The sequence below is a fragment of the Lepus europaeus genome, chromosome 1, assembly GCF_033115175.1.
Source record: "Lepus europaeus isolate LE1 chromosome 1, mLepTim1.pri, whole genome shotgun sequence".
Taxonomy (NCBI): domain Eukaryota; kingdom Metazoa; phylum Chordata; class Mammalia; order Lagomorpha; family Leporidae; genus Lepus; species Lepus europaeus.
The window spans coordinates 52,804,237-52,830,332 of NC_084827.1; the positions used below are offsets into that span (position 1 = coordinate 52,804,237).

The window sequence follows — 26,096 nt, forward strand, 5'->3', positions numbered from 1 at the left end:
CCCTCCCGGTCCTTCTCAGGATCCAGTAAGGAATGAAGGCAGGACTGCTCCCCAGACAGGCCTCCCCTCTCTGGATGGCACCTGACTCTTGTTACTCTCCTCTCTTGCACTAGGTTTCTCTGTGCCCAGCCCTCCCTCTGCCAGGGAGGGAGGAACATGTGAACAGGAATTCGGTACCGGTTGTTGCTATGCTTCTTGTTTTGTTTTAAAATATTATTCCTTGTTCACATATGATAATGCCACCAGAAACCAGGTCCTGCTTTAATAAAAAAAAAAGTGTTCCTGCTGTGAGGACCCAAACAAAGAGGAACATAAACAAGCAACTTTCCTTTGTTTAGCTATCAATACTGCATGCTCCTTTGATTTGAGTAATGCTGTTACATTAGAAAAAAAATGCCCCTAAGTTCCAGTGATCAAAAGCTTCCGCAAGCAGGAAGGATACAAATCATGCAACCCCACCAGCTCTTTCATCTTTGCTGCCAGTGTAGATTCTAGGTTGAAGACTGTGGTCAAACAGGACTAACCCTCTGTTAGGGCAGAGGTCAGCAGCCTAGGGGACCAGGTAGGGCAATCAGGGCTCTGGAAGCCCACCCATTGTCAGCGTATTTGCATAAACAGCAAAACACCCTTAGGTAAACATCAAGGACACCTGCGAAAGGGAGCTCTGGAGGGTTTGAGGCATCAAAGGGCAGGCTGAGCTCTGTGATGAGGCCGGGGCAGGGATGCAGGAGCTGAGGCTCAGGGCCACTGGCTGCCAGGTGACCTCCCTTTTGTTCAGATAGTGTTGTAAGTTGAGTCTCAGGGAAGCGGACTGTGCCACAGAGATGAGGATGCTTGCTGCCTGTGAGAGTGAGAGGCAGAAGCAGACTGCACAGAGACAGAGGCGGGGCAGCTGGGTGGGCCGCCAGCCTCTGTCATAGCCATTGATCGCTTGTGGCCTAGGCCAGGTCCCAGGAACATGACCAGGAAAACAGAGGCTTCCTGGTCTTGTTTTTCTTGAGAGGCTCCTTGACCCCAACTTTAACTTGGGAAAGAACTCAGGCTGAACACAACATACATGGTTTTGGTGGAAAGCAAACCACTCACAAGAGACTGTGCTCAGGTAAAACACAGATTTTGGAAATTCAACAAAGGATAAAGTCATTCTATAGCCAAAGTACTGGACGACCTAAATTGTCTATATCCACTCAGGGTCACACTGGGAACTTGACTTATTTGCACTTCCATGAGGTTCAATGTCAAGTACTCCTTTTCTTTTCTTCCAGAAGCTATCCCTGGCCATGGCCCTCAACCACGGCCACTTCTCTCCTCCCCACGCCGTATTAGGTAAGGTGGACTAAACCTATGGAGTATATACTATGGACTCATCATGTTCTAACCTAAAAGAGCATTCTTTACTGACTAATTTGGTATTATCAAGTGTGAAGAGATGGTTTTGTCACGTTTTTCCATATCCATCCCAGTTTTCATGGAAATAAACTGTCTTTATTTCCTATTTAACTCAGCCTTCCAACTATAATTTCTCCTACCTCCAAGGTTTTCAAACTGTTTCCTGCCCAAGAGCTACCAGACATCACAGGCAGCAGATAACTCACTCCAGTTCTTCATACTCGCTGGTATCAAATAAATGAAAGTAAATTGTGGTCCTATAGAGTAGAAACCTAAAGAGTAAACTGTGGTTCTATAGAGTATAAACCAATGGTTTGTATTTACTTTTACCTGTATCATGTACTTCCTAAATTGAGTTTCCAAACACCATCTTGAATTAAAGAAAAGCCTATCAGTTGCCCACTTCCCTATGCTACCAGATAAGCAGCAATCTCATTCATGCATACACATATTTGAGTTGTCTTGAACTTACTTAGGCTCCACCTTTTGAATGACAAATCAGCATCAAGCATATAGCAAGTTCTTAGAGAACAAAGAAAGCTCTAAGAGATTCTATGAAATTGTTATAATGAGCTACTGGTCTACTCCTTGTTAAACCAATTTTTGCATCCAAAAGGGAAGGAAATGTAGAATTTAGTAAGTTGGGATATATTACAAGTGAATCTGTACTCGCAGACTGCCAGCATCCATTAGACTCCTGATGCAGTAAACCACACAGCAGGGTCTCTGGGTGAGCAGGCACCTGTCCAGGCAGGACAGAGAGAAGGCGGCTGGCTTCTGCTTCCCTTACCTGCTCAAGCATCAGCTCTCTTAATCGTGCAATTTTCTCCCCATCTTCAGGGTGACTTAAGATATATTCTTTGACAAAGAATGCCTAGTAAGAAAAGGGACAGCTGGTTAACTTCAGGCGAGTTACAAAGGAAGCAAATGACTTAGCTGTTGTTTTTAAAGACCTGGCATCTTTGGAGAAATGACATCATCAGAAACTACATCTGGGGACAGATGGAGGGATGTCTGGTGTGGGCAGCTGGTCAGAAGGGAACCAAAAGGAAAAGAAAGATCAGAAACTGCATGGCAGCAATAAACAAAGAGTAAATTCATTCTTTGACATTCTACCCTAAACTAAATTTCCTTAAGATTCAGTGTGACTAAGATAGTGGCCTCACCTTCCAGGTTGCTGTCTTTCTATTTAAAACTAAGGCGGGGCTGGGGTGGTGGTGGTGGTGCTGTGGCATAGCAGGTTAAGCTGCTGCCTGCAATGCTGGCATCCTATATGGGTGCAGGTTCGAGTCTCAGTTGCTCCACTTCCAATTCAGCTCCTTGCTAATGCGCCTGGGAAAGCAGCAGAGGATGGCCCAAGTGCTTGGGCCCCTGTACCCATGTGCAAGACCTGGACAGAGTTCCTGGCTACTGGCTTTGGGTTGGCCTAGAATTGGCTGTTGCAGCCATCTGGGGAGTGACCCAGCAGATGGAATATCTCTATATCTCTCTATATCTCCTCCGCTCTCTCTGTAACTCTGTTTTTCAAAAAAATAAATCTCAAAAAAAAAAAAAATCTTTAAAACGAAGAGGGCAGGTGGTGGTTTTGTGACACAAAAGGTTGAGCCAGCACTTGCAACACGAGCATCCCATAACAGGGTGCCAGTTCAAGTTCCAGCTATCCCACTTCTGATCCAGCTTTCTGCTAATATTTCTGGGAAGGCAGCAGATGATGTCCCAAGTACGTGGGCCCCTGCAACCCTACATGGGAGACTTGGATGGACCTCCTGGCTCCTGACATCAGCCTGCCCCAGCCTTGAATGTCTGTGGGCATTTGGAAGAGAGAGAACCAGCAGATGAAAGATCCCTCACTCTGCCCTTCAGATACGTAAATGCACAAATCTTTAAAAACAAAACAAAACAGAGGGCAGATGAAATGTCTACCTAAAGTATCTTTGAAGCAAGATTGTAATTTTCTAAGCCCATGGATCTCTTTACTCTGAGAAATAAACATTTCTTAAACAATCCTATTTCCCACTACATTTATTTATCTAAGGACTAACTTTCCATCTCTTTATCTTTCTGTCTTGTCTTCAAAATACAACCTGTTCGGAAGATGGAGTAAATGAGCATCACAAATGACTGTGTTACTCTTTTTAACAAAGGACTCTTTCTGTGGTCTGTAGCCTTTGCCTGCTACAATATGGGTATATATTTTGAAAAAAGATTCATGAACCCCATGAAATCACATATGAAAGCTTTTCCAATGCAGCATTGAATCCTTACCTCTTGGTACCTGGACACTCCACCGTTGACTGCAGCATCGATGACTCCGTTCAGGCACATGGTCAGGGGGTTGATATTCTGCATCTGTCGTGTTTGACATTGACCAATCAGAGTCTTCAGCTGTTGATTCTTATTTTCCAACACTTCAATTGCATTTTCCAAAGGACTCATTTCTACCTGAGAGGCAAATGAACAAAAACAGATATTGAATTTTGTGACATTCAAGAAGAAAGACAAAGTAGATTATCCATGTTCTGAATTATCTGCGCTCCCCTCAGCTCCTATCAATATGGCTACTACCAGGGGCCCTCCAATAGAACAGACAGGATGTGGAAGTCAAGATAGCTATTCATTAGTAAGGTCTGAAAAGCCTAGGTAGCTCATTACTCCGGATAATCAACAATTATCAATTTCTTATTAGCACTGCAACAATTAATTGAATCCTTAAGACAAAAATCCAAGCATCTTGTGCATTTTAAAGCTAGTTTTACTTTTCTTTTGAAGAGCTAAATATTCAGAGACTCTGAACATTATTATCACCTATCTAGATGCTTATTGGATGCAAAGTTTCATGGGAAGGACAAACAAGCCTTTACAGATTCCCCTGATGTCAATGAGCTCTCAGCCCTTTTGGCAAGATGGGACCTAGGCCCATATGGACCCCTTATGCATAGGTAATTGCATCAAAAGGGGGCACAAATTGGCAAACATTTGGGAGTTACAGAAAACAAGATCATCATATTTATTTAAAGATCTCTTTGTTGACAGAGAGCCAAACAGAGTCATAATGACTTAAAAATTCTGAGTTGTAGGGAGGACCTAATTGTGAAAAGAATACAAATATTCTTCAAATGTGTGACATTGAGATTGCTATTGTTAATGACATTCTCCTCAAAGAGAAGGTGTGCCAAGCTCCTAGCAGTGAAGTAATTCGGGCTTACCATAGTACATTTAAATATGGCTTCCTTCAGTTTAGGGAACAGCATGGCTTCTTTCAGTTTAGGGAATAATCAGAGTTTTAAAAGTCACTGAAACCAACACTGGAAACTCTAGAATGCTCCGACCATATCAAAATTAAGAATGAATAGAACATTCAACAAAGATACTATGAAGAGAAGGGGAAATAAGCCAGAGCATATGAGATTTTATACTTGATCTTAGCCAAAAGGCCGAGAAGCGATTGCATATGATATATATATATATATATATATATATATATATATATATATTTGGACAGGCAGAGTGGACAGTGAGAGAGAGAGAGACAGAGAGAAAGGTCCTCCTTTGCCGTTTGGTTCACCCTCCAATGGCCGATGCGGTCGGCATGCTGCGGCCGGCGCATTGCGCTGATCCGAAGGCAGGAGCCAGGTGCTTCTCCTGGTCTCCCATGCGGGTGCAGGGCTCAAGCACTTGGGCCATCCTCCACTGCACTCCCGGGCCACAGCAGAGAGCTGGCCTGGAAGAGGGGCAACTGGGACAGAATCCGGTGCCCCAACCGGCACTAGAATCTGGTGTGCCGGCGCCGCAGGCAGAGGATTAGCCTATTGAGCTGCGGCGCTGGCCACATATGAGATTTTATAGCATCTACAATTTCAAAGAGCCCATGTCTAGAATACAGCAAAGACATAAAAACTAGTATGAAAAAGGCAAACAACTCAATAAAAATGAACAAAGAAATTTAAACACTTTAAAAAAAATCAAATTTGCCTGCAAACATATGAAAATATTTTAAGTCTCATTTATGATTGAAAATGTGAAAAATGTGAAAAGTGACACCCCCCCTTTCAACCCTAGAATTATCATTTTTATTATTTGGCTTAGTGAAATAAGCCAGTCCCCTAAAGACAAATATAATACGTGTTCCCTGGTTTGTGGTAACTAATATATAAAGTATAAAAAAAAAATGTATAAGAATGAAATTGACATTTTGAGATTTGATTATTATTCATAGCTCTTATCTATACCCCTGAGGAACAGTGGTTTTTCTACTTACTACTTGTTGAATTCTTTATTTAGAGGAGGGTTAAGTTTGTGATTATAAAGTAAATTGGAAGTATGTCACTGCAAAAACTAAAAGATGGGGTCGGCATTGTGGCACAGCAGGTTAAAACCACTGCCTGCAATGCTGGCATCCCATTTGAGCATGGGTTTGAGTCCTGGCTGCTCCAGTTTTGATCTCGCTTCCTGTTAAAGTGCATGGGAAAGCAGTGGAAGATGGCCCAAGTTCTTGGGTCCCTGTACCCACATGAGAGACCTAGATAAAGCTCCTGGCTCCTAGTTTTGGTCTGGTCCAGCCCTGGTCATTGCAGCCATCTAGAGAGTAAAACAGTAGATGGAAGATTCTCTCTCTCCCTCTCTTCCTCTTTCTCTCTCTGTAACTCTACCTTTCAAATAAATAAAAAAATTTTAAAAATTAAAGAAAAAGAAAAGGAGGAGGAGGGAGGGAAGAAGAGAGGGAGGGAAGGAGGGTAGGGTGGGAAGTATCATTATGCTCTTAAAACTGCACATATGAAATACATGAAATTTACTTCCCTTATAGAAATAAAACATTTTAAAAAAAGATTCTATAGCTTGCCTCCAAATCATACCACTAGTGAATAGAAGAATCTAGATTTGAATCTAGAATACTAACCACTATTTTATATATGAAAGCATTTTGAGAATAAACATGTCAGAATAGTATCTGATACCCAATACTGGAGAGAATGCTGGGACAATAGATATTCCCAGAAACAGCTATCCCTTCAGAGGGGCAGAGATTAATACACCCCCCTCGCTGACCCACAAATTAGAGGTTATACCAGAGGTACCCGTGATAAATTCATTCAGTTTTAGGAAACAATGCCAAGGAGACATCAAAGAAATAAGCAAAGTATGTGCAGAAACAATGTTCAGCAAAGGATTATTTTCCTCTCTTCCCCAGACTGATCTTTAAATACCGTTTACCACTAACAAGAGTCAGGAATCAGGGAAGAAATGGCAGCTCTCGGGCCTCAGGCAGGAGATGTGTAACTGAATCTGGACCACTCTGTCATTCCAGAAAGCAAGGGAAGTCAGGGAGGGGGTCCTCAGAGGAACTGGCCTGCGATCCAGTCATTCTCATCACTGGGGAATGTCCTTAGGGGACAGAAAGGCAAGCAGGTAGAACCGTGAAGTACATGGACTAAGAATAATTACTCGGAGGAAAAGGTGTTCCGTTACAGAATGCTGTTAGCAGGAAGTCCCCAAAGACTTCTCACAGTAAGTAAACCAGAATCCACAAGGCACAATCAGAGAATGTCCCTGAGAAGCTCTGTAACGAACTCTCTGGTTCTGAACATGGAAGTTTCAGAACCGAGGCTTCATAATATAAACGTGTTCCCTGTAGGAGGGACCACATGACCCTCACTCAGAGGCTCCATCTGAATGATGACTGATGTGGGGAAGGATCTGGAGGTTGGAGCGAGATGTCTCAGAAGTCTTCCTGCTTCACTAAGGGCATCCTGAGTGCCTTGGCGATTATTATGAAGTCAGGTCCTGGGCCAGATTGCTGTTCTGCACGTCTGATCTGACAACACAATCCTGTGTACTAGCGCAGTAACACAGACCACTTGGATACTGCCACAAAGACACAGGGGCCAATGTGTAGAGGCTCTTAGTGGACAAACTGTTCCAATTTGAAATTCAGTAAGAATTACAGAGTTCGTTACAGAGTTCAAACTAGAACAAAAAAATACTAAAAGGGATAAAGTATTGAATTGTACATCAACAGTCAGGACAAGGGCTGATCAAGTCACTGTTTCTCATAGTGTCCCTTTCACTTCCACAGGTTTCCTTTCTGTGGTTGGTTAGTTGTCACCGATCAGGGAGAACATATGATATTTGTCCTTTTGGGACTGGCTTATTTCACTCAGCATGATGTTTTCCAGATTCCTCCATTTTGTTGCAAATGACCAGATTTCATTGTTTTTGACTGCTGTATAGTATTCTATAGAGTACATGTCCCATAATTTCTTTATCCAGTCTACTGTTGATGGGCATTTGGGTTGGTTCCAGGTCTTAGCTATTGTGAATTGAGCTGCAATAAACATTAATCTGCAGATGGCTTTTTTGTTTGCCAATTTAATTTCCTTTGGGTAAATTACAAGGAGTGGGATGGCTGGGTTGTATGGTAGGGTTATATTCAGGTTTCTGAGGAATCTCCAGACTGACTTCCATAGTGGCTTAACCAGTTTTCCCACCAACAGTGGGTTAATGTCCCTTTTTCCCTAAATCCTTTCCAGCATCTGTTGTTGGTAGATTTCTGTATGTGAGCCATTCTAACTGGGGTGAAGTGAAACCTCATTGTGGTTTTGATTTGCATTTCCCTGATTGCTAGTGATCTTGAACATTTTTTCATGTGCCTGTTGGCCATTTGGATTTCCTCTTTTTTTAAATTTTTTTTTGACAGGCAGAGTAGACAGTGAGAGAGAGAGACAGACAGAGAGAAAGGTCTTCCTTTTTGCCATTGGTTCACCCTCCAATGGCCGATGCAGCCGGTGCACCACGCTGATCCGAAGGCAGGAGCCAGGTGCTTCTCCTGGTCTCCCATGGGGTGCAGGGCCCAAGCACTTGGGCCATCCTCCTCTGCACTCCTGGGCCACAGCAGAGAGCTGGCCTGGAAGAGGGGCAACCGGGACAGAATCCGGTGCCCCAACCGGCACTAGAACCCGATGTGCTGGCGCCACAAAGCGGAGGATTAGCCTATTGAGCTGTGGCACCGGCCTGGATTTCCTCTTTTGAAAAATGTCTACTGAGGTCCTTGGCCCATCTCTTAAGTGGGTTGTTTGTTTTGTTGTTGTGGAGTTTCTTGATCTCATTGTAGATTCTGGTTATTAATCCTTTATCTGTAGCATAGTTTGCAAATATTTTTTCCCATTCTGTCGGTTGCCTCTTCACTTTCCTGACTGTTTCTTTTGCAGTACAGAAACTTCTCAATTTGATGCAATCCCAAATGTTAATTTTGGCTTTGACTGCCTGTGCCTCCGGGGTCTTTTCCAAGAAGTCTTTGCCGGTGCCGATATCTTGCAGGGTTTCTCCAATGTTCTCTAATAATTTGATGGTGTCGGGTCATAGATTTAGGTCTTTAATCCATGTTGAGTGGATTTTTGTGTAAGGTGTAAGGTAGGGGTCTTGCTTCATGTTTCTGCACGTGGAGATCCAGTTTTCCTAGCACTACTTATTGAATAGACTGTCCTTGCTCTAGGAATTGGTTTTAGATCCTTGATCAAATATAAGTTGGCTGTAGATGTTTGGATTGATTTCTGGTGTTTCTATTCTTTTCCATTGGTCTATCCATCTGTTTCTGTACCAGTACCATGCTGTTTTGATTACAACTGCCCTGAAATCTGGTATTGTGATGCCTCCGGCTTTGTTTTTGTTGTACAAGATTGCTTTAGCTATTCTAGGTCTCCTGTGTCTCCATATGAATTTCAGCATCATTTTTTCCAGATCTGTGAAGAATGTCTTTGGTATCTTGATTGGTATTGCATTGAATCTATAAATTTCTTTTGGGAGAATGGACATTTTGATGATGTTGATTCTTCCAATCCATGAGCATGGAAGATTTTTCCATTTTTTGGTATCCTCTTCTATTTCTTTCTTTAAGGTTTTATAGTTTTCATCGTAGAGACCTTTAACGTCCTTAGTTAATTTTATTCCAAGGTATTTGACTGTTTTTGTAGCTATTGTGAATGGGATGGATCTTAGAAGTTCTTTCTCAGCTGTGGCATTGCCTGTGTATATAAAGGCTGTTGATTTTTGTGTATTGATTTTATATCCAAACTCTTCTATGAGTTCCAATAGTCTCTTAGTAGAGTTCTTTGGATCCCCTAAATAAAGAATCATATCATCTGCAAAGAGGGATAGTTTGAGTTCTTCCTGCCCAATCTGTATCCCTTTAACATCTTTTTTTTGCCTGATGGCTCTTGCTAAGACTTCCAGAACTATACTGAATAGCAGTGGTGAGAGTGGGCATCCCTGTCTGGTACCAGATCTCAGTAGAAATGCTTCCAACTTTTCCCCATTCAATAGGATGCTGGCTGTGGGTTTTTCATAAATTGCTTTGATTGTATTGAGGAATGTTCCTTCTATATCCAATTTGCTTAGAGTTTTCATCATGAAAGGGTGTTGTATTTTATCAAATGCTTTCTCTGCATCTATTGAGATAATCATATGGTTTTTCTTCTGCAGCCTGTTAATGTGGTGTATCACATTGATTGATTTGCGAACATTGAACCATCCCTGCATACCAGGGATAAATCCCACTTGGTCTGGGTGGATGATTTTTCTGATGTGTTGTTGTATTCTATTGGCCAGAATTTTATTGAGGATTTTTGCGTCTATGTTCATCAGGGATATTGGTCTGTAATTTTCTTTCAATGCTGCATCTTTTTCTGGCTTAGGGATTAAGGTGATGCTGGCTTCATAGAAAGAATTTGGGAGGATTCCCTCTTTTTCAATTGTTCTGAATAGTTTGAGGAGAATTGGAGTTAGTTCTTCTTTAAATGTCTTATAGAATTCAGCAGTGAATCCATCTGGTCCTGGGCTTTTCTTTGTTGGGAGGGCCTTTATTACTGTTTCAATTTCTGTCTCAGTTTTGGGTCTGTTTAGGTTTTCTATGTCTTCCTGGTTCAATTTAGGTAGGTTGCTTGTGTCCAGGAATCTATCCATTTCTGATAGATTTCCCTGTTTGCTGGCATACAAATTCTTGTAGTAATTTCTGATGATTCTTTTTATTTCTGTAGTGTCTGCTGTTACGTTTCCTTTTTCATCTCTGATTTTATTGATTTGGGTCTTTTCTCTTCTTTTTTTAGTTAGTTGGGCCAACGTGGTGTCAATTTTGTTTATTTTTTCAAAAAACCAGCTCCTCCTTGGCTGATTTTTTTGTAATTTTTTTTTTTACTCAATCCTATTGATTTCTTCTCTGATTTTAATTATTTCTCTTCTCCTACTAGATTTGGGTCTGGTTTGTTGCAGATTTTCTAGATCCTTGAGATGAATTGAAAGCTCGTTTATTTTGTGCCTTTCCAATTTATTGATGTAGGCACCTATTGCTATAAACTTTCCTCTTAACACTGCTTTTGCTGTATCCCATAAGTTTTGGTATGTTGTGCTGTTATCCTCATTTACTTCCAGAAAGTTTCTGATTTCTCCTTTGATTTCTTCTATGACCCAGTGATTTATTCTTAGGTGTTGAAATTTAACTGAAAAGTGATCCCTGTTAAATATAAGAGTGGGAATAAGAGAAGGAGGAGATGTACAATTTGGGACATGCTCAATCGGACTTGCCTCAAATCGTGGAGTTAGAAATGTGCCAGGGGATTCCAATACAATCCCTTCAAGATTGCATGTACCAATGCCATCTCACTAGTCCAAGTGATCAATTTCAATTCACAATTGATCACACTGATAGGTCTAAGAGTCAAAGGGATCACATAAACAAGACTAGTGTCTGCAAATACTAACTGATAGAATCAAAAAGGGAGAGAACTATCCAACGTGGGAAGTGGGATACACAGCAGACTCATAAAATGGCAGATGTCCTAAACAGCACTCTGGCCTCAGAATCAGCCCTTAAGGCATTCAGATCTGGCTGAAGAGCCCATGAGAGTATTTTAGGCATGGAAAGCCAAGAACTCTGGAAAAAACAAACAAACAAAAACAAAAACCTAAATGAAAGATCTCTGTAAGTGAGATCCCAGTAGAAAGAACAGGCCATCACAGAGGAGGTACCTTTCTCTGAAGGGAGGAGAGAACTTCCACTTTGACTATGACCCTGTCTAAACAAGATCAAAGTCAGCGAACTCAAGAGGCTTCCATAGCCTTGGAAACTCATGACTTGAGCCTAGGGAGATTTCTGACGCCATAAACAAGAGTGTCAAATTGTTAAGTCAACAACAGGAGTCACTGTGTACTTACTACTCCTCATGTGGGATCTCTGTCCTTAATGTGCTGTCCAATGTGAATTAATGCTATAACTAGTACTCAAAAAGTATTTTTTTTTTTTTTGGACAGGCAGAGTGGACAGTAGAGGGAGACAGAGAGAAAGGTCTTCCTTTTTGCCGTTGGTTCACCCTCCAATGGCCGCCGCGGTAGGCGTGCTGCGGCCGGTGCACCGCGCTGTTCGGATGGCAGGAGCCAGGTGCTTCTCCTGGTCTCCCATGGGGTGCAGGGCCCAAGCACTTGGGCCATCCTCCACTGCACTCCCTGGCCACAGCAGAGAGCTGGCCTGGAAGAAGGGCAACCGGGACAGGACCGGTGCCCCGACTGGGACTAGAACCTGGTGTGCCGGCGCCGCAAGGCGGAGGATTAGCCTACTGAGCCGCGGCGCCAGCCATCAAACAGTATTTTACACTTTATGTTCTGTGTGGTGCAAACTGATGAAGTCTTTACTTCATATATACTAAATCGATCTTCTGTATATAAAGATAATTGAAAATGAATCTTGATGTGAATGGAATGGGAGAGGGAGCGGGAGATGGGAGGGGTGCGGGTGGGAGGGAAGTTATGGGGAGGGAAAGCCATTGTAATCTATAAACTGTACTCTGGAAAATTATATTTACTAGATAAAAGTGTTTATAATAAAAGAAATTCAGTAAGAATAAAACAGCCATCAATTTTAAAAAATATGCTTAAATTTGTACGTTACTGATAACACAGAAACAAAATCAACAAAACGAAACCTTTTCTGGTCTTTTTTAGTACGGTGCTAGGGAGCCAAGTTATTATTTTGAAGCTGGTAAATAAAGGGAAAGAACAAAACATTCTCTTTTCTTTCTTATACCTCTTCAAATAGATGATGAGGAGATATTTCTCTTTGTAGAAGTATTCTAATGAATTAATAAAGATGGAATGGAAAAAAAGTCGCCATTTTGAAACTCCTAAGGGGTGAACGGATGTAGGCAATGGTCATCAGTAGCTGCCAACATCACCAAAAGAGACAAAAGAAAGACAAGAGAAAAAAGACAACCAGAAACACACATCACCCATGAGACAGACTTACAAAAACAAAAGCAATAAAATCCTAGGAAGCCTCCAGATCTAACTACAGGTGTACAGGAAATGTAGGTGACAGAGAAATATGTTAAATGGCACCACTGAGATAAAGTCTAAAATTCAGACTTAGGGAAACACTGTAGAATAAGCAACCTATTTTCTTCAACAACGAATTTCAAGTAGATATAAGGGAACATACAGGTAGAAAGAGACTTGCGAAACATTTCAGTGCAGCGTTTATTTGGATCTAAATTTAAACAACAATGAGTTTAAACAAAAAGGCTTTTGATGAGGTGGGAATGAATACTGGGTATGTTATGATCAATGAATTATTATATTTTTGGCTGTGCTAAATGACATTGTGACATTGTAGCTTTTGGTCTTTTATTAAACAAATAAATATTCTAAAGTCTTTACAGATGAGATGAAATGATGTCTGAGATCTGCTTCAAAATCCAATGTGAGATGGTGTAGGTAGAACTGCAGATGAAAAACTGGCCCTTGTGACAGCTGTTGAAGTAAGATGATGGGAAAATCTGGTCCATTCTATATTTTTGCCCTACTTTTATATGATACAACTTTAGTTTCAAAAGGCTGCTGTGTTACTGAACAGACTGAGATACTGGATACTGGTAGAAGCCAACCTCTCAGGAGGTTGCTGTAGTTATGAGGCACTAGATGGCGCTATCAGCGTGTGCTAGTGAGGAGAGGTTGTAATCTGCACAATCAGGCAGAATAAATGTTTATTTTCTTTTCATCTAGTTGAAAGGCAGAGTGACAGAAGACATAGAAAGGTACAACGCATGAGAGAGTTCCTTCATGAACCGGTTCACTCTCTAAATGCCTGCAAAAGCCAGGGTGCCTGGAGCCTGAAACTCCATCCAAGTCTTCCATGTGGATGGCAGGGACCCAAGTATTTGAGCCAATGTTTGCTGCCTCCCAGGACAGCCTTAGCAGGAAGCAGAGATGAGCTAATGTCCCAAGAAGTGGATTAACCTGCAATACAATGCCAGCCCCTCTGAGTCTATTTTGAAAGTGGAGCTACATGACTTTCTGATGTATTTGATATGTTGGGTTGATATTACCATTATCTTTAGTTGAACTTTTAAAAATCATATTTATAGATTTTAAGATATAAAATGTCTTTTAAAGAAATTTTAAAGTGAACTTATGTTTTAATCAGAGAGGGAGCTTGAAAGACTGAATGAGTTTGAAAACAGAATTAATTTTAAAAATGATGAGGAGTGGCTGGTGCTGCTGTGCAGTGAGTTAACGCCCTGGCCTGCAGTGCTGGCATCCCATATGGGAGCCGGTTCGAATACCTGTTGCTCCACTTCTGACCCAGCACTCTTCTGTGGCCTGGGAAAGCAGTAGAAGATGGCCCAAGCCGTTGGGTCCCCGCACTCCCGTGGGAGACCCAGAAGAGGCTCCTGGCTTTCGATGGGTGCAGTCCGGCAGTTGTGGTCATCTGGGCAGTGAACCAGCAGATGGAAGACCTCTCTCTCTGCCTCTCCTTCTCTGTATAACTCTGACTTTCAAATAAATAAATATTTTTTAAAAATGACTGAGGAAACTATTTCAAAGGCACTGATATCTCATTACCATTTTATTAACTATTCCAGATTTATGAAATAAAGGGCCACAATTTCTCTGGAAATCTTTACCATCTCATGTCTGAGATTTTTTCAGGTTTATAAAGGTAAGATGGGGTCTCCCTAGCAGAGCAGGAAACCCTCAGCAGGGTCTGGTGCACTTTCCTTGAATCAAACGTCTTAATATTTCTGCAGTGAGACATAGGCAAAATGAAGCTAACAACTAGTGTTATGATAGAAGAGCTAACATGCATAAATAAAGGAGTTTTGGAGCCAAACTGGTGAAAACATCTTTTGATTTTTCAGATTTTGGTATTACAAATAAAGAATTTCAATTCTTTGGACACAAACGTGTTGGGGTGTATTGTGTAATTCCATTCTTGAAGACTTTATGCATGAACAATTAAACTGACTTTAATAGAAGGGTGACATTCTAGGAAGCGGGAACAAGAGCAAGATACAAAGGCCGTTAGGAATGGGCTGTGCTCAGGGAGGAAAATGGCCTTGTGTGATTTCCTGTGACACAACATCAGATTACGTATCTTGATCAAGTAGCAGCTGATGTTTGGTAATGCTCCTTTTATCATTATCAGCATACTGCTTTCTATTAGTACTTTGTGTGTGTGTGTGAGAGAGAGAGAGAGAGAGAGAGAGAGAGAGAGATTGATTTAAAGAACCAGTGCCATTGGTGAGACTGCAGAATTTAATGTTCTGGGTAGTAAGTAGCTGAAAATGCCTTCTGGATCATTAATGCAGCGTGGGTGGTAAGAATATTTCTGACCCCAGGCCATTCATTAAGAGGCACAATTGGGGTACACCTTGTCAGCAAACAGCTTTTGGGGAACCTTGACTCAAGACTCAAGACTGTACAAGAACACGAACACACTGATACAATCTGCTGAATCAAGGGCAATTTGTTTAGGGAGCCGGACTCATGTTTTGGCCTTGCAAAATGAAACTCCCATGACATCCTTAGCTTCCTTGAACATGATAAGCTGAGGGTGGTTTCCATGCTGAGAGACTTCGGGTTGGACAAGCCACTCTTGAAAGCCAGTTTGGGCAGGAGCTCTTACTCACTGACAGAGTGAGCTTGCTACCTAAGTAAGGAATGGGTTAACTTATATTTTTGTAATTGGCATGTTTTCTTTTGGAGAGAGGACTATGGCCATCAGAGGGTTGGCCTTGGCCACAATGGAGGAACCAAAGGAAGGACAAGGTATAGGGTGAGATGGCAGGACTGTGGCCAGTGTCAAGGTGCTGCCGGTCTCCAGGGCAGCAGAGGAAAGGGTGGGTCGCCCCCTGACCTGGCTATCTTCAGCAAAGGCCTCCCTGTTCTCCATACCCAGGGTGGGCGTAGGTGCTGGGGGCATGTTTGACCACCAGAGGGTTCCTGTTCCGCTGGTGATCAGGTTCAGTGACAGCGACCCTTGGTCTCCAGCCAGTGCTCTAACCAGGACTGCTCAGGGAGACCAGCCACCCCTTCTACCTGGAATTGCACCAGCAGGGCATGGACTTACGGTTCATTATACACTGCACTGGGCCTCCTTTGGCCTACAAGGAGGCCAAGGCTAGAGAAGGTCAACACAACCACTTTAGGATCAGAAACATCTGGGTTCCAGCCTATCCCTGACATGGGATCTCTGGCAAAGGCTTTTGAAGTCTTGTTAAAGACTGGAAGAACAGAGATAAGAACACTTCATGGCTTTGATGTGTTGATTAAATCAGATAATGCCGATAAATGTAGCACTGACCTGGCACACAGCAAGCCCTGAAGGTCATACAGCTCTGATAATTAGGAGAACTGGAATTCCAGGTGTTGTGACTCGAGTGCCTGAGTAGTTTTGCTCCCATGCTGTGATCTTAGCTGTCTCAAGGACTCCCTCTGGCTGGAAGCAGTAGTACAATCCTGATGCCATCTACAGCCTTGGTTACAGCGGTATCACACGCATTCACTAACTAGGAGGGTGTTCAGGGAGTTTGCATCAAAAGCACAGGTCGGTAATACAGGGCATGCCTCTGGGCGAGCAGCTGTGAAGACAGGTAGCTGAGAGGGAGCGATTTCCTTACCACTTCACGCTTCTCCACTTCAAACCAGCGGGAAATGCCGGGCAAACTCTGCACCAGGTACAACGATGTTCTCTCCACCCAGAGACTCTACAAAACACAAACAAATTAGGTCTCCAAGCTGCCTGTCCAGCCATTGAGCTCTGAAGGATGCCTGCCATGCAATGTTAGCTTTTCTTTACTCTTCATTCGAGCGCTCATGAACTATCACTGGAAAATATTGTAGAAGTTTATGTGAATAATTCCATTGCATGCCCTCTGAAATTTTTTCTATGTAGAACAGATGACTTCCTACTTCAGACAACAAAAGTCAGATTTAAATAAGCTCTTTAGTCCTCTAGCTCTAGCCTTTTTTTTTAATCTGGGAAAAGGAATAGTATCAGACAGTCAACACAAGGTTACAAGAAGAGATCCTGAAGGATGCGGGTTGGGAATCACAGGGCTCCCTCTTCTCGTTTCAAAGCTGAAGACACCGAGCCTCGCAAGGCACTGAGACCAGCTCAGAAGCCAGATTGATTACCCGCAGACCCTGCCCTAGCATGAACCCACACTCGAACCTCCACATCCCTCTGAAGGCTCACCCACAGGGCCACACTTGCTTTTGCCTGTTGGAATGGCTGCCACCTGGGAGGATGTGTGTCTCACAGCCAGGGGGACCACCCTCAGGCCACGTGGAACCACAGGTGCCTCAGGCAGGAGCTGTGGGCGATTACAGGTCTCCCGTGGGGAACTGGGGTCAGCATCTATGACTCAGCTTTTTTATTGAAGCAAGTGTGTTTCCAAGAGGATAAAAAGCTCGGCAATAGTCCTGAAATCATGCCACTTATTCAAACAGCAACAACACATGGAAGGATTTCTCTGGTGCCAGCCTAGAGGTAGTGAGATGAGTGTAGCAGAGCCCCTGTGACGAGAGCTGGCGGAGTTCCACGTGACAAGGTCAGCAGATAAATAAGAGCTCAGAGGGAAGGGAAAGGGTGCTCCAGGCGCAGGGAGAAAACAGGGGGATGCAGGCGTGCACCCTGGGGGAGGAGGACAGCCGTTCCTGGAGGAGGTGACACGTGAGCTACCCCGGGTGAGTAGGAGTTTGCCAGGAGGAGAGGGGGTGGCAGCGCAGGCAGCAGGAAGCAGCTGCACACAGAGCTTGTGAAAGGGCAGGGCGAGAGGAAGGCAGAAGCTGCGTGTGGATGAGTGGAGGGGGAGGGTGGGTGAGTGGGTGTGGAGGAGGCCAGGCTTCTGGAGGGGCAGTTTGGCGCCAGGTTCCAGGCTGCTGGAAGCACAGAAATAAGGGTTCAGTGGAAAAAAAGCAATGGAGAAGGATCAGTTCTGGTGCTGAATCCGCCGGTAATTGGAACGTGACTTTGAGCAGGTCAGGTTTCTGACCCCTGCGCATCCCTCACTTGTCATGCACTAGAAGCAATTGCAGGGAGAGCGCTATCACACATGAACGAGACAGTTACTTGATTTCGCAGGGCAGAAGGAAAAAATGTAGATTCCGAAGGGAGTAGAAAATGATCACAGATCTTTTCAACAATATCTCCATGGTGTTTTCCAACCATCTCCTTGCCTTGGTATTTAACTCATCAAACCCCCCCCCCCCCAAAAAATAATAATAACCTGTTCTTTATTCAGCCTCAGCATAACTTTGCCAAACCACCCCTGCTTCCCCTTCAGTGCTCTTGCCTAAGAAGAATTCCTGGAGTTACTTCTGGGGGCACTGGGAACTGACAATGAACCCACAATTACAAGTTCACTTTCTGTGCTTTGTTTAGGTGGGGAATACCACACTACTGGGGCTCTACCTGGTCTCACTGTGTCACTGTTTTTAAGGAAAGGGAGGATTGCAATTCTTCTGCTGAACCATCTTGCCTCTTTCCCCCCAGCAGGGCTGTGATAAATCTTATCCTGTTCTGGCTGAGAGCATGCCGAACTAGTAAGGTGTGGAACCACTAACAGCGAGGACGTCCACACAGGCAGGATTTGCTTTGCCTCCAGGTCCTCTCAGAAGTCCTAATTACACAGGGTTCTACAAGAAAAAGCAGCAAGAGCTTAGAGGGAAGGGAGAGGGTGCTCAAAGTGCAGGGGGAACACAGGTTGTCGCAGGCACACAGAACTGACCCACCGCACGAGCAGCCCACACAGCTGCTCTCTCTTGTCTCCGGATTCTCCTGCCCCAGTGCACCAGGTATTCTCCACTCACTGCACTCCCCTGTATCTGAAAATAAATACCCCAAGGGTCCCTGACATGGGCTCAACAGGAACGAATGGCTGAGCTCAGCCCCGAGTTCTCAAAGAACAAAGGACCAGTGGCATCGGACTTGTCAAAAAAGGCTCATTTCAGGACCTCCTCCTGGAACAGAATTCCTGGGTGGGGACCAGAAATCTGCAGGGTTAGAAATGACCCCTTGTCACTGATGACCAGCATGGACCCCTAGACCAGATGGCTTCTGGAGTCCCTCCGTGGATCATTTGACATCATCCCGAGTGCCCTGAGGAGCTCACGGGCTATGAGGCGAGGGCAGGCAATGAGAACTGCATGGTACCTTGAATTCGTTCTCTTTGTCCTTCGTGCCTTTGTGAAATGGTCGGTCATAGCGGAATTTCCAGATGTGGTTCACTTTATAGAAACTTTTGATGTTGTCCGGCACACCCTCTCTCTGCAGCACCTCCTGGCTCTCTGGCATGGGAGTGACAGCGTAGATCTGCAGGTCTGGGATTAGAGAGTCAAGGAAGGAACCCGAATTGGCAAGCTCCATGGGGTTCTGGCTCCAGGCGAGCCGTGCCAGATAGAAGAGAACAGGTAACAATCTGGGGTTGCCATGTCAGTCAGTTGAAGTCGTCTAAAAATTGCCAAGAAGATGCCAAGAACTCACTTCATAGCAAATCAAGTCTCAAACGACAGGCCTTGAACTAGTTCTAGGCAAGTGATCCTCAGACAGTGTCAATTTGAAAGGTCCATGGTCTGTGACTTTTTATGTCACCAACTGTGTTTTAATGAAGGTGCCAGGAGGCACTCTGAGTGAGAAAAGTCACTCATCCTTAGTGCATGCATGGCTCTGTAAATCTTGTTGTTATGATAACGTGTAAATACTCATAATGCAGCCATGACAGGAAGGAGAACAGTGATGAGGACTTACGTTCGTACCTGTGTGCTCCCTTATCACACGTGTGGTATCCACTCTCCCGATCTTCAAGAGCAGACTATTTAGTTGTAGGTGATATTGCAAAAATCATATTAAACAGGTATCCTACTGTATGTGTACCTCCTCCTCTTGTCATTCAAAAAAGGATAGCAAAAATTTTCCTTATGTAATTCCTTGCTTCTCTTGCATTTTGGTTTCTGCTTTGAAACAGTCACCAAAATTCCTAGTGGGAGTTTCAGATTTTCTTTACAATCACTTATTTTAGCAAGAGGCAGAGAGGTTCAGAGAGGAGGGCTGGGGTGACTGGCCTTTGCCTAACGTCTATGTAATTCCAATTCAGATGTTTGTGTTTTGACAAGGGGAGTTGAATTACATAGCCATTACTAAAAGCAGTCCAGGTTGTGACAGCTAAGAACCCCGAAAATACCCTGAGGTACCTCTTTCTCTTGCTGTTCTCATTCCAGAATGAAAACACCAAAGGAATTGGTGAATTATGTGTAGCTGCCAATATAATGTTATCATTGAACTGAAGCCATTCCCACAGAATGTGTCAGAGGAAGAATCATTCTAGGGGACATCTCTAAGAAAGGGCTTTAAAAGGAGGGCTGAGAAACAGAAGACTTTTAATGAAAGGAAAAACATTCTGTCACAGAATCTTTAAGGGGTTTCTTATCAAGGGGCATCGCGATAAAAAATTCAGTTGAGAAGGAGCTACGTGAAAATTAAGCTGATGCAAAAGAGGGAAGCGTAAGAACATGGCTGCTCTAACAACCTCGCATGAAAATGCTTGGGAGCTAGCAGCCAGCGTGCAGTGGCTGGCAGGCAGCCCTTCTGGGTGTGGATACACTGAGCTTCTGCCTGGAAGATGGTCTCGTCGGGCTGGTTGGCGTGCTGCATGGCGATGGCATGGGGGAACTCATTCAGCATTCTCTGTTGGAAGGCCTCCAGCCTCTCGTAGTCATGCCCTCGACACACAAACTCCTTATTCTGGAGGTGGAACAAACAAAAAATCAGGACCAAATAATTCAGTACATTAATGACAGAGAGAAGCCAAAAAGTACGGCACAGGCAGTAACTGAACACATACTCCACATCACCACCTTAGAACAACAAAACCACACTGCAATGGGCTAGAAAATTTGCCCAAATTAAAAATATAGGGCTGGGCCGGCGCCGTGGCTCACTTGGTTAATCCTCCGCCTTGTGGCACCAGCATCCCATATGGGCACCAGGTTCTAGTCCCGGTTGCTCCTCTTCCAGTCCAGCTCTCTGCTGTGGCCCAGGAGGGCAGTGGAGGATGGCCCAAGTGCTTGGCACCTGCACCCTCATGGGAGACCAGGAAGAAGCACCTGGCTCCTGACTTTGGATTGGCATAGCTCAGGCCATAGCAGCCATTTGGGGGGTGAAGCAACGGAAGGAAGACCTTTCTCTCTGTCTCTCTCCATCACTGTCTAACTCTATCTGCCAAATAAATAAATAAATAACTAAAAAAAATTTAGGGCAAGGATCCTTAAGACCTAGGCAAGGCCAGCGCTGTGGCTTAACAGGCTAATCCTCCGCCTTGCAGCGCCGGCACACCAGGTTCTAGTCCCGGTTGGTGCACCAGATTCTATCCTGGTTGCCCCTCTTCCAGGCTAGCTCTCTGCTATGGCCCGGGAAGGCAGTGGAGGATGACCCAAGTCCTTGGGCCCTGCACTCGCATGGGAGACCAGGAAAAGCACCTGTCTCCTGGCTTCGGATCAGCACGATGCACCGGCCGCAGCGGCCATTGGAGGGTGAACCAACGGCAAAAAAAAAAAAAAAAAAAAAAAAAAGACGTAGGCAAATGTCTCACTCTTGCTAGCTCACTTGCAAGAGATGCAAAGGGCTGTCTGAGTTCAGAGCACCCAAGTACAAGAACAAAACGAAGCAATCGTGTTCCCTCTAAATGTTAATGAACACAGGTGTTAAAGACTATTTTTATAAATTGGCTATCAAACTCATGTGGATAAAGTCACAATTTGGAGGAAAAGGAAGTAAATGAAATCTCTAAAAATGTACTTTATTGCCTTCTAAAAGGCCACTGAGATCAGCCTTAACATTTTCACTCATTAGAGCCTCTTTGTTCCCACTTTCAGAGGCACTGACACAGAAATGTCCCTGCTGTAAGCAGCTCATCGTAGCTTCCTGCAGTCAGGAATCCTCAGAACTGGCCAAAGTTAGAATTGGTATTTTTAGGGTCTTGCAATTTTCTGAAATATCTATCTACCTGTCTGGGTGGGGGGGGAGAAAGAGAGAGGGTTTCCATCTGCTGTTTTACTCCCCAGGTGCCTGCAATGGCTATGGCTGGGACAGGGCTGAAACCAGGAACAGGGAGCTCAATCCAGGTCTTCTAGTTGGGTAACAGGAACCCAACCACTGAGTCATCACTGCTGCCTCCTTGGGTCTTCATTAGAAGGATTCCATTAGTAGAATTGAATCCAGGTTTTCCAATGTGAAATGCACGCATCAGAACCACAGGCTAAAATGCCCATTGTTGTTTTTTGCTATAAATATCTCACATCACACACAAAGGGACTTCAAAAACTTCATAGAAAATGGAATTAAAAGATAATTTTGGTGCACAAAATTTCAAAATCCATGCATACTTTTATATAATAAGTATTTCTATGAACTTTTTGGAATCCTCTGTATACATGGATTTCAAAATTTTTCGCATTAAACCAAACTTACCTTTTAATACCTTTTTTTCTGTGAAACTTTTGCAGTGCCCTCTTACACAATTATTCTGTGGTTCAGAAGTCTCTCATTTAGGTAAGAATGGTGAAGGTTATTTTTTGAGTAGACTAGAGAGCTAGGAAAATGGGCAGGTTTTCAAAAGGTGCCTTAGGGGCCCACACTGTGGCACAGTGCAGGCATCCTATATGGGTACCAGTTTGAGTCCTGGCTGCTCCTCTTCTGATCCAGCTCTCTGCTATGGCCTGGGAAAGCAGTAGAAGATGGCCCAAGTGCTTAGGCCTCTGCATCCACGTGGGAGACCCAGAAGAAGCTCCTGGCATGTGGCCATTTGGGGAGTGCACCAGGGGATAGAAGACCTTTCTCCCTGTCTCTCCCTCTCTCTGTAACTTTATCTTTTAAATAAATTTAAAAAAATCTTTTTTTAAGTGCCTTAATCAGTTGGTTAGATGTTTGGAAACTCTTTCTGAAAGTTTAATGATGATGAACTTGAAACTGTTGAGCCCAGACATTGACTAGACACGTTGCAAAGATCTCACTTCATCCTTACAAGCTTGAGACGTAGTTACCCATCCTAAACTCCATTTTATTTTTAATATTTTAAAAAAAGATTGATTTATTTATTTGTTTGAGAAGCAGAGTCACAGACAGAGAGGGAGAGACAGAGAGGTCTTCCACTTGCTATTCACTTCCACTTGCTGTTCACTTCCTAAATGGCTGCAACGGCCCAAGCTGAGCTGATCTGAAACCAGGAGCCAGGAGCTTCTTCCAGGTCTCCCACGTGGATGGATGGCCATCTTTAACTGCTTTCCCAGACCACTAACAGGGAGCTAGGTTGGAAGTGGAGCACCCAGGTCTCGAACCAGGGCCCATATGAGATGTCAGGGCTGCAGGCGGAGGCTTAACCTACTACGCTACAGCACAGGCCCCCAGACTCAATTTTATAACTGGAAGAATAAGCTCCAAATCTTTAAGTACTTTTCCATGAGTACTAGATTTAGCCTCAGATCTGAGCCAAGGCCGGAGCTCCATCTACTCTGCACACGTCCTGTTATGCCCCAGAAAACATCCTAGGAGCTCCCAGGATCAAGAAAAGTTGTAGATTCTCACATCCTGGAAAGAAGGTCATATTTTCTGATGAAATATTTTGAAAATTCTATTGAAAATACAAGAGATTTTCTGGATAAATAAAAGACAATATATCTCTTTTTGTCCATTACAAGAGTCCCCAAATAAATACCCAAATATTCCCATAACTGAAATAGTTAAACAATAATGTTTATACATAAGTATAGTTTGTAAAATCCAAGAGTTAATCTAAACATATAGATATCCAAAGGTACTAGGAATCTATTTGGATCTGGTGTGTGTGTGTGTGTGTATTTTAAAAGAAATTAAAAGGAGAAATGGCATTGTGGCACAGTGCGTTAAGCTGCCCCTTGGGATGCCCACATCCCATATCAGAGTACCTGGGATAAACTCCCACCTCTGCCCCAATCCAGCATCCTGCTAAGGTGTACCAAGATAGGCAGCAGGTGATAGCCCAAATACATGAGCCCCTGCCACCCATGTAGGAGACCCAGATGGATTTCCTGGATCCTGGCTTTGGCCTAGCCTAGTCCTGTTGTGGGCATTTTGGGAGTGAACCATCAGATGGAAGAAGTATCTATCTGTCACTCTGCCTTTCAAATAAATAAAAGAGAATAAGCAAACATTTAAAAGAGGAAATACAAGGGGAATTGAGTATTTCTTTCCTCCGATACTATTTTTTAAAAGAAATCATGACTTCACCAAAATATAATTCCCATACTACAGCCAATTTATCTTTTTAAAATGTGCAATTTAGTGATTTTCATTATATTCATAGGGTTATGCAACCATCAGCATAACCTAATTTCAGAACATTTTCATCACCTCAAAAAGAAACTGCACCCATTAGCAGTCACTCCCTAAACTCTTCTCCCAGGCCCTGGCAAGCATGAAACTTTTTTCTATTTTCTGTGGGTTTGCATAAAATGGAATTAAGCCATGTGGCCTTTTGTGACTAGTTTCTTTCAATTAACATAATATTTTCAAAGTTCATTTATTTTGTAGCACAGATCAGTACTTCGTTCCTTTTTATTGTTGAGTAACATTCCATTGTACAACTACAACACCTTTTTTTTCCTACATTCTGAACAGCTATCTGGCCTGTTTTATTCTCGGGCTATTCTGAACATTCAGATGTAGGTTTCTGTATGGACATGTGTCCAGTTTTCTTTCACATATACTTAGGAGCAGAACTGCTGGGTCAAATTCTTCTGTATTCTTTAAAGAACTCACTTTCCATGAAAGGAAAATAACACTTAAATCATATAATTATATAGACATTAATTTACCTGAGCTTAAAACTTTGCTCAAAATTGATCAAGCAATTAAAGTTTTAATTATTTAGTTTCAAAGATTTTTATTTATTTACTTTGAAAGTCAGAGTTACAGAGCGAGAGGGAAAGGCTGAGAGAGAGTCAGAGAGATCTTGCATCTGCTGGTTCACTCCCTAGATGGCTGCAATGGCTAGTACTGGGCTAGGCTGAAGCTGGGAGTCAGGAGCTTCATTTGGTCTCCCACATGGGTGGCAGGGACCCAAACACTTGGGCCACCTTCCGCTGCTATTCCTAGGCCATTAGGAAGAAGCTGGATCCAAAGTGGAGCAGCTGGGATACGAACCTACACCCATATGGGATGATGGCACCACAAGCAGCAGCTTGTGTGCTATGCCACAACACTGGCCCCACAGGAAGTTTTAAATGTTAATATTTATTTTTAAATCAAAGAACAGACTACAGTCTAATTTCCTAAAGAAGGTAAGGCCTTATGAATGTGAACAGTGCAGTGCCCTTTAGAAACCAACAGAGGGTGACTCTTCTCTTTCATTTAGAAGGAAATGTCACATACCCAGAAAAGCTGTTTTAAAAAACCTGATGATACAGATATTGATTTATTCTAAATTGACCTTTTAACAACGATTATCAGCTAATGCAGGTTTTCAATTTGCTAAACTCTTTTTAACATTATTGTTCCCAAACTGCTTCTGATTTTTAAAAATGCTACACTTTAATTAATGGGAAGCAACTTCCTGTGCACTTGCCAGCAACATTCAGGATTGGACTGGGGATGCTTAATGACTTTTGTGGACTCTAAGTACTTCTGCTTGCATGGACTCTTTATTCTATAAAAATTATTAAAAATATATTGTATTACTGATTTGGTAGACAGAGAAATATATCCACATTATGTATAATACAACATAACATACAGCATGTTATAACATTTTCTTCAACCTAAAAGTTCTTTTTTTCTTCTGAAATTTTTAAATCAGAGGTGTTGTGGGCTGGTAAAAATATTATGACCTGTAACCTCTGTGGCAATTATGCATCACGAATCAGCTAGGCTCGGGTATGATACACAAGACAACAAACAAAATCTGTCACTTTGAATGACTGTGCCAACAGAAGAAGGGGATCGACTGCAGTAAAGCCCCCTCTGTACCCCACTGTGGGGTTCCTCCCCTCCTGTTCTGCCTACAGCCCCTGAGGACCTCTCACTCTTTGTGATACCTAGACCAGCCCACGTGCACTCCTCAGAGTACTAGCAGGTCCACCCATCCCAAACCCAGGCTTTTACATTCAGAAAGTGCTCTGAATTTGCCATTGTTTTTGAACTGGAATCCAGCTTGCCCCCAACTTCAGGAAGGCCTATCTATCCAGTGATACAGGTGAGACCAGACTGCAGCAGCCCAAGCCACTGGTGATAAAGGTACAGGAAGAGCCTGGTGTGAGTCTGGCTAAGAGCTCACTGAGGGACAGTATACCTGCTAACCTAGAGGGAAAAGGGCGGGGATGTCATGTTTCTCTCTCCTTGACCACCCAGCACCGGT

The 26,096-nt window shown here is 43.3% G+C and overlaps 1 protein-coding gene across 3 annotated transcripts in view; it reads right to left on the bottom strand.

The window, feature by feature from the left end:
* DOCK4 (dedicator of cytokinesis 4) overlaps positions 1 to 26,096 on the bottom strand; it is a 530,859-nt gene that overhangs the window by 15,796 nt on the left and 488,967 nt on the right. For all 3 annotated transcript variants that reach the window (XM_062177670.1, XM_062177599.1, XM_062177537.1), the window contains exons 39-43: positions 20,311 to 20,452; positions 18,866 to 19,032; positions 16,329 to 16,415; positions 3,655 to 3,831; positions 2,180 to 2,263 (exon numbers count right to left, since the gene is read on the bottom strand). In XM_062177670.1, the coding sequence (XP_062033654.1) occupies positions 2,180 to 2,263; positions 3,655 to 3,831; positions 16,329 to 16,415; positions 18,866 to 19,032; positions 20,311 to 20,452 (657 nt within the window). The remainder of the gene's footprint in view (positions 1 to 2,179; positions 2,264 to 3,654; positions 3,832 to 16,328; positions 16,416 to 18,865; positions 19,033 to 20,310; positions 20,453 to 26,096) is intronic.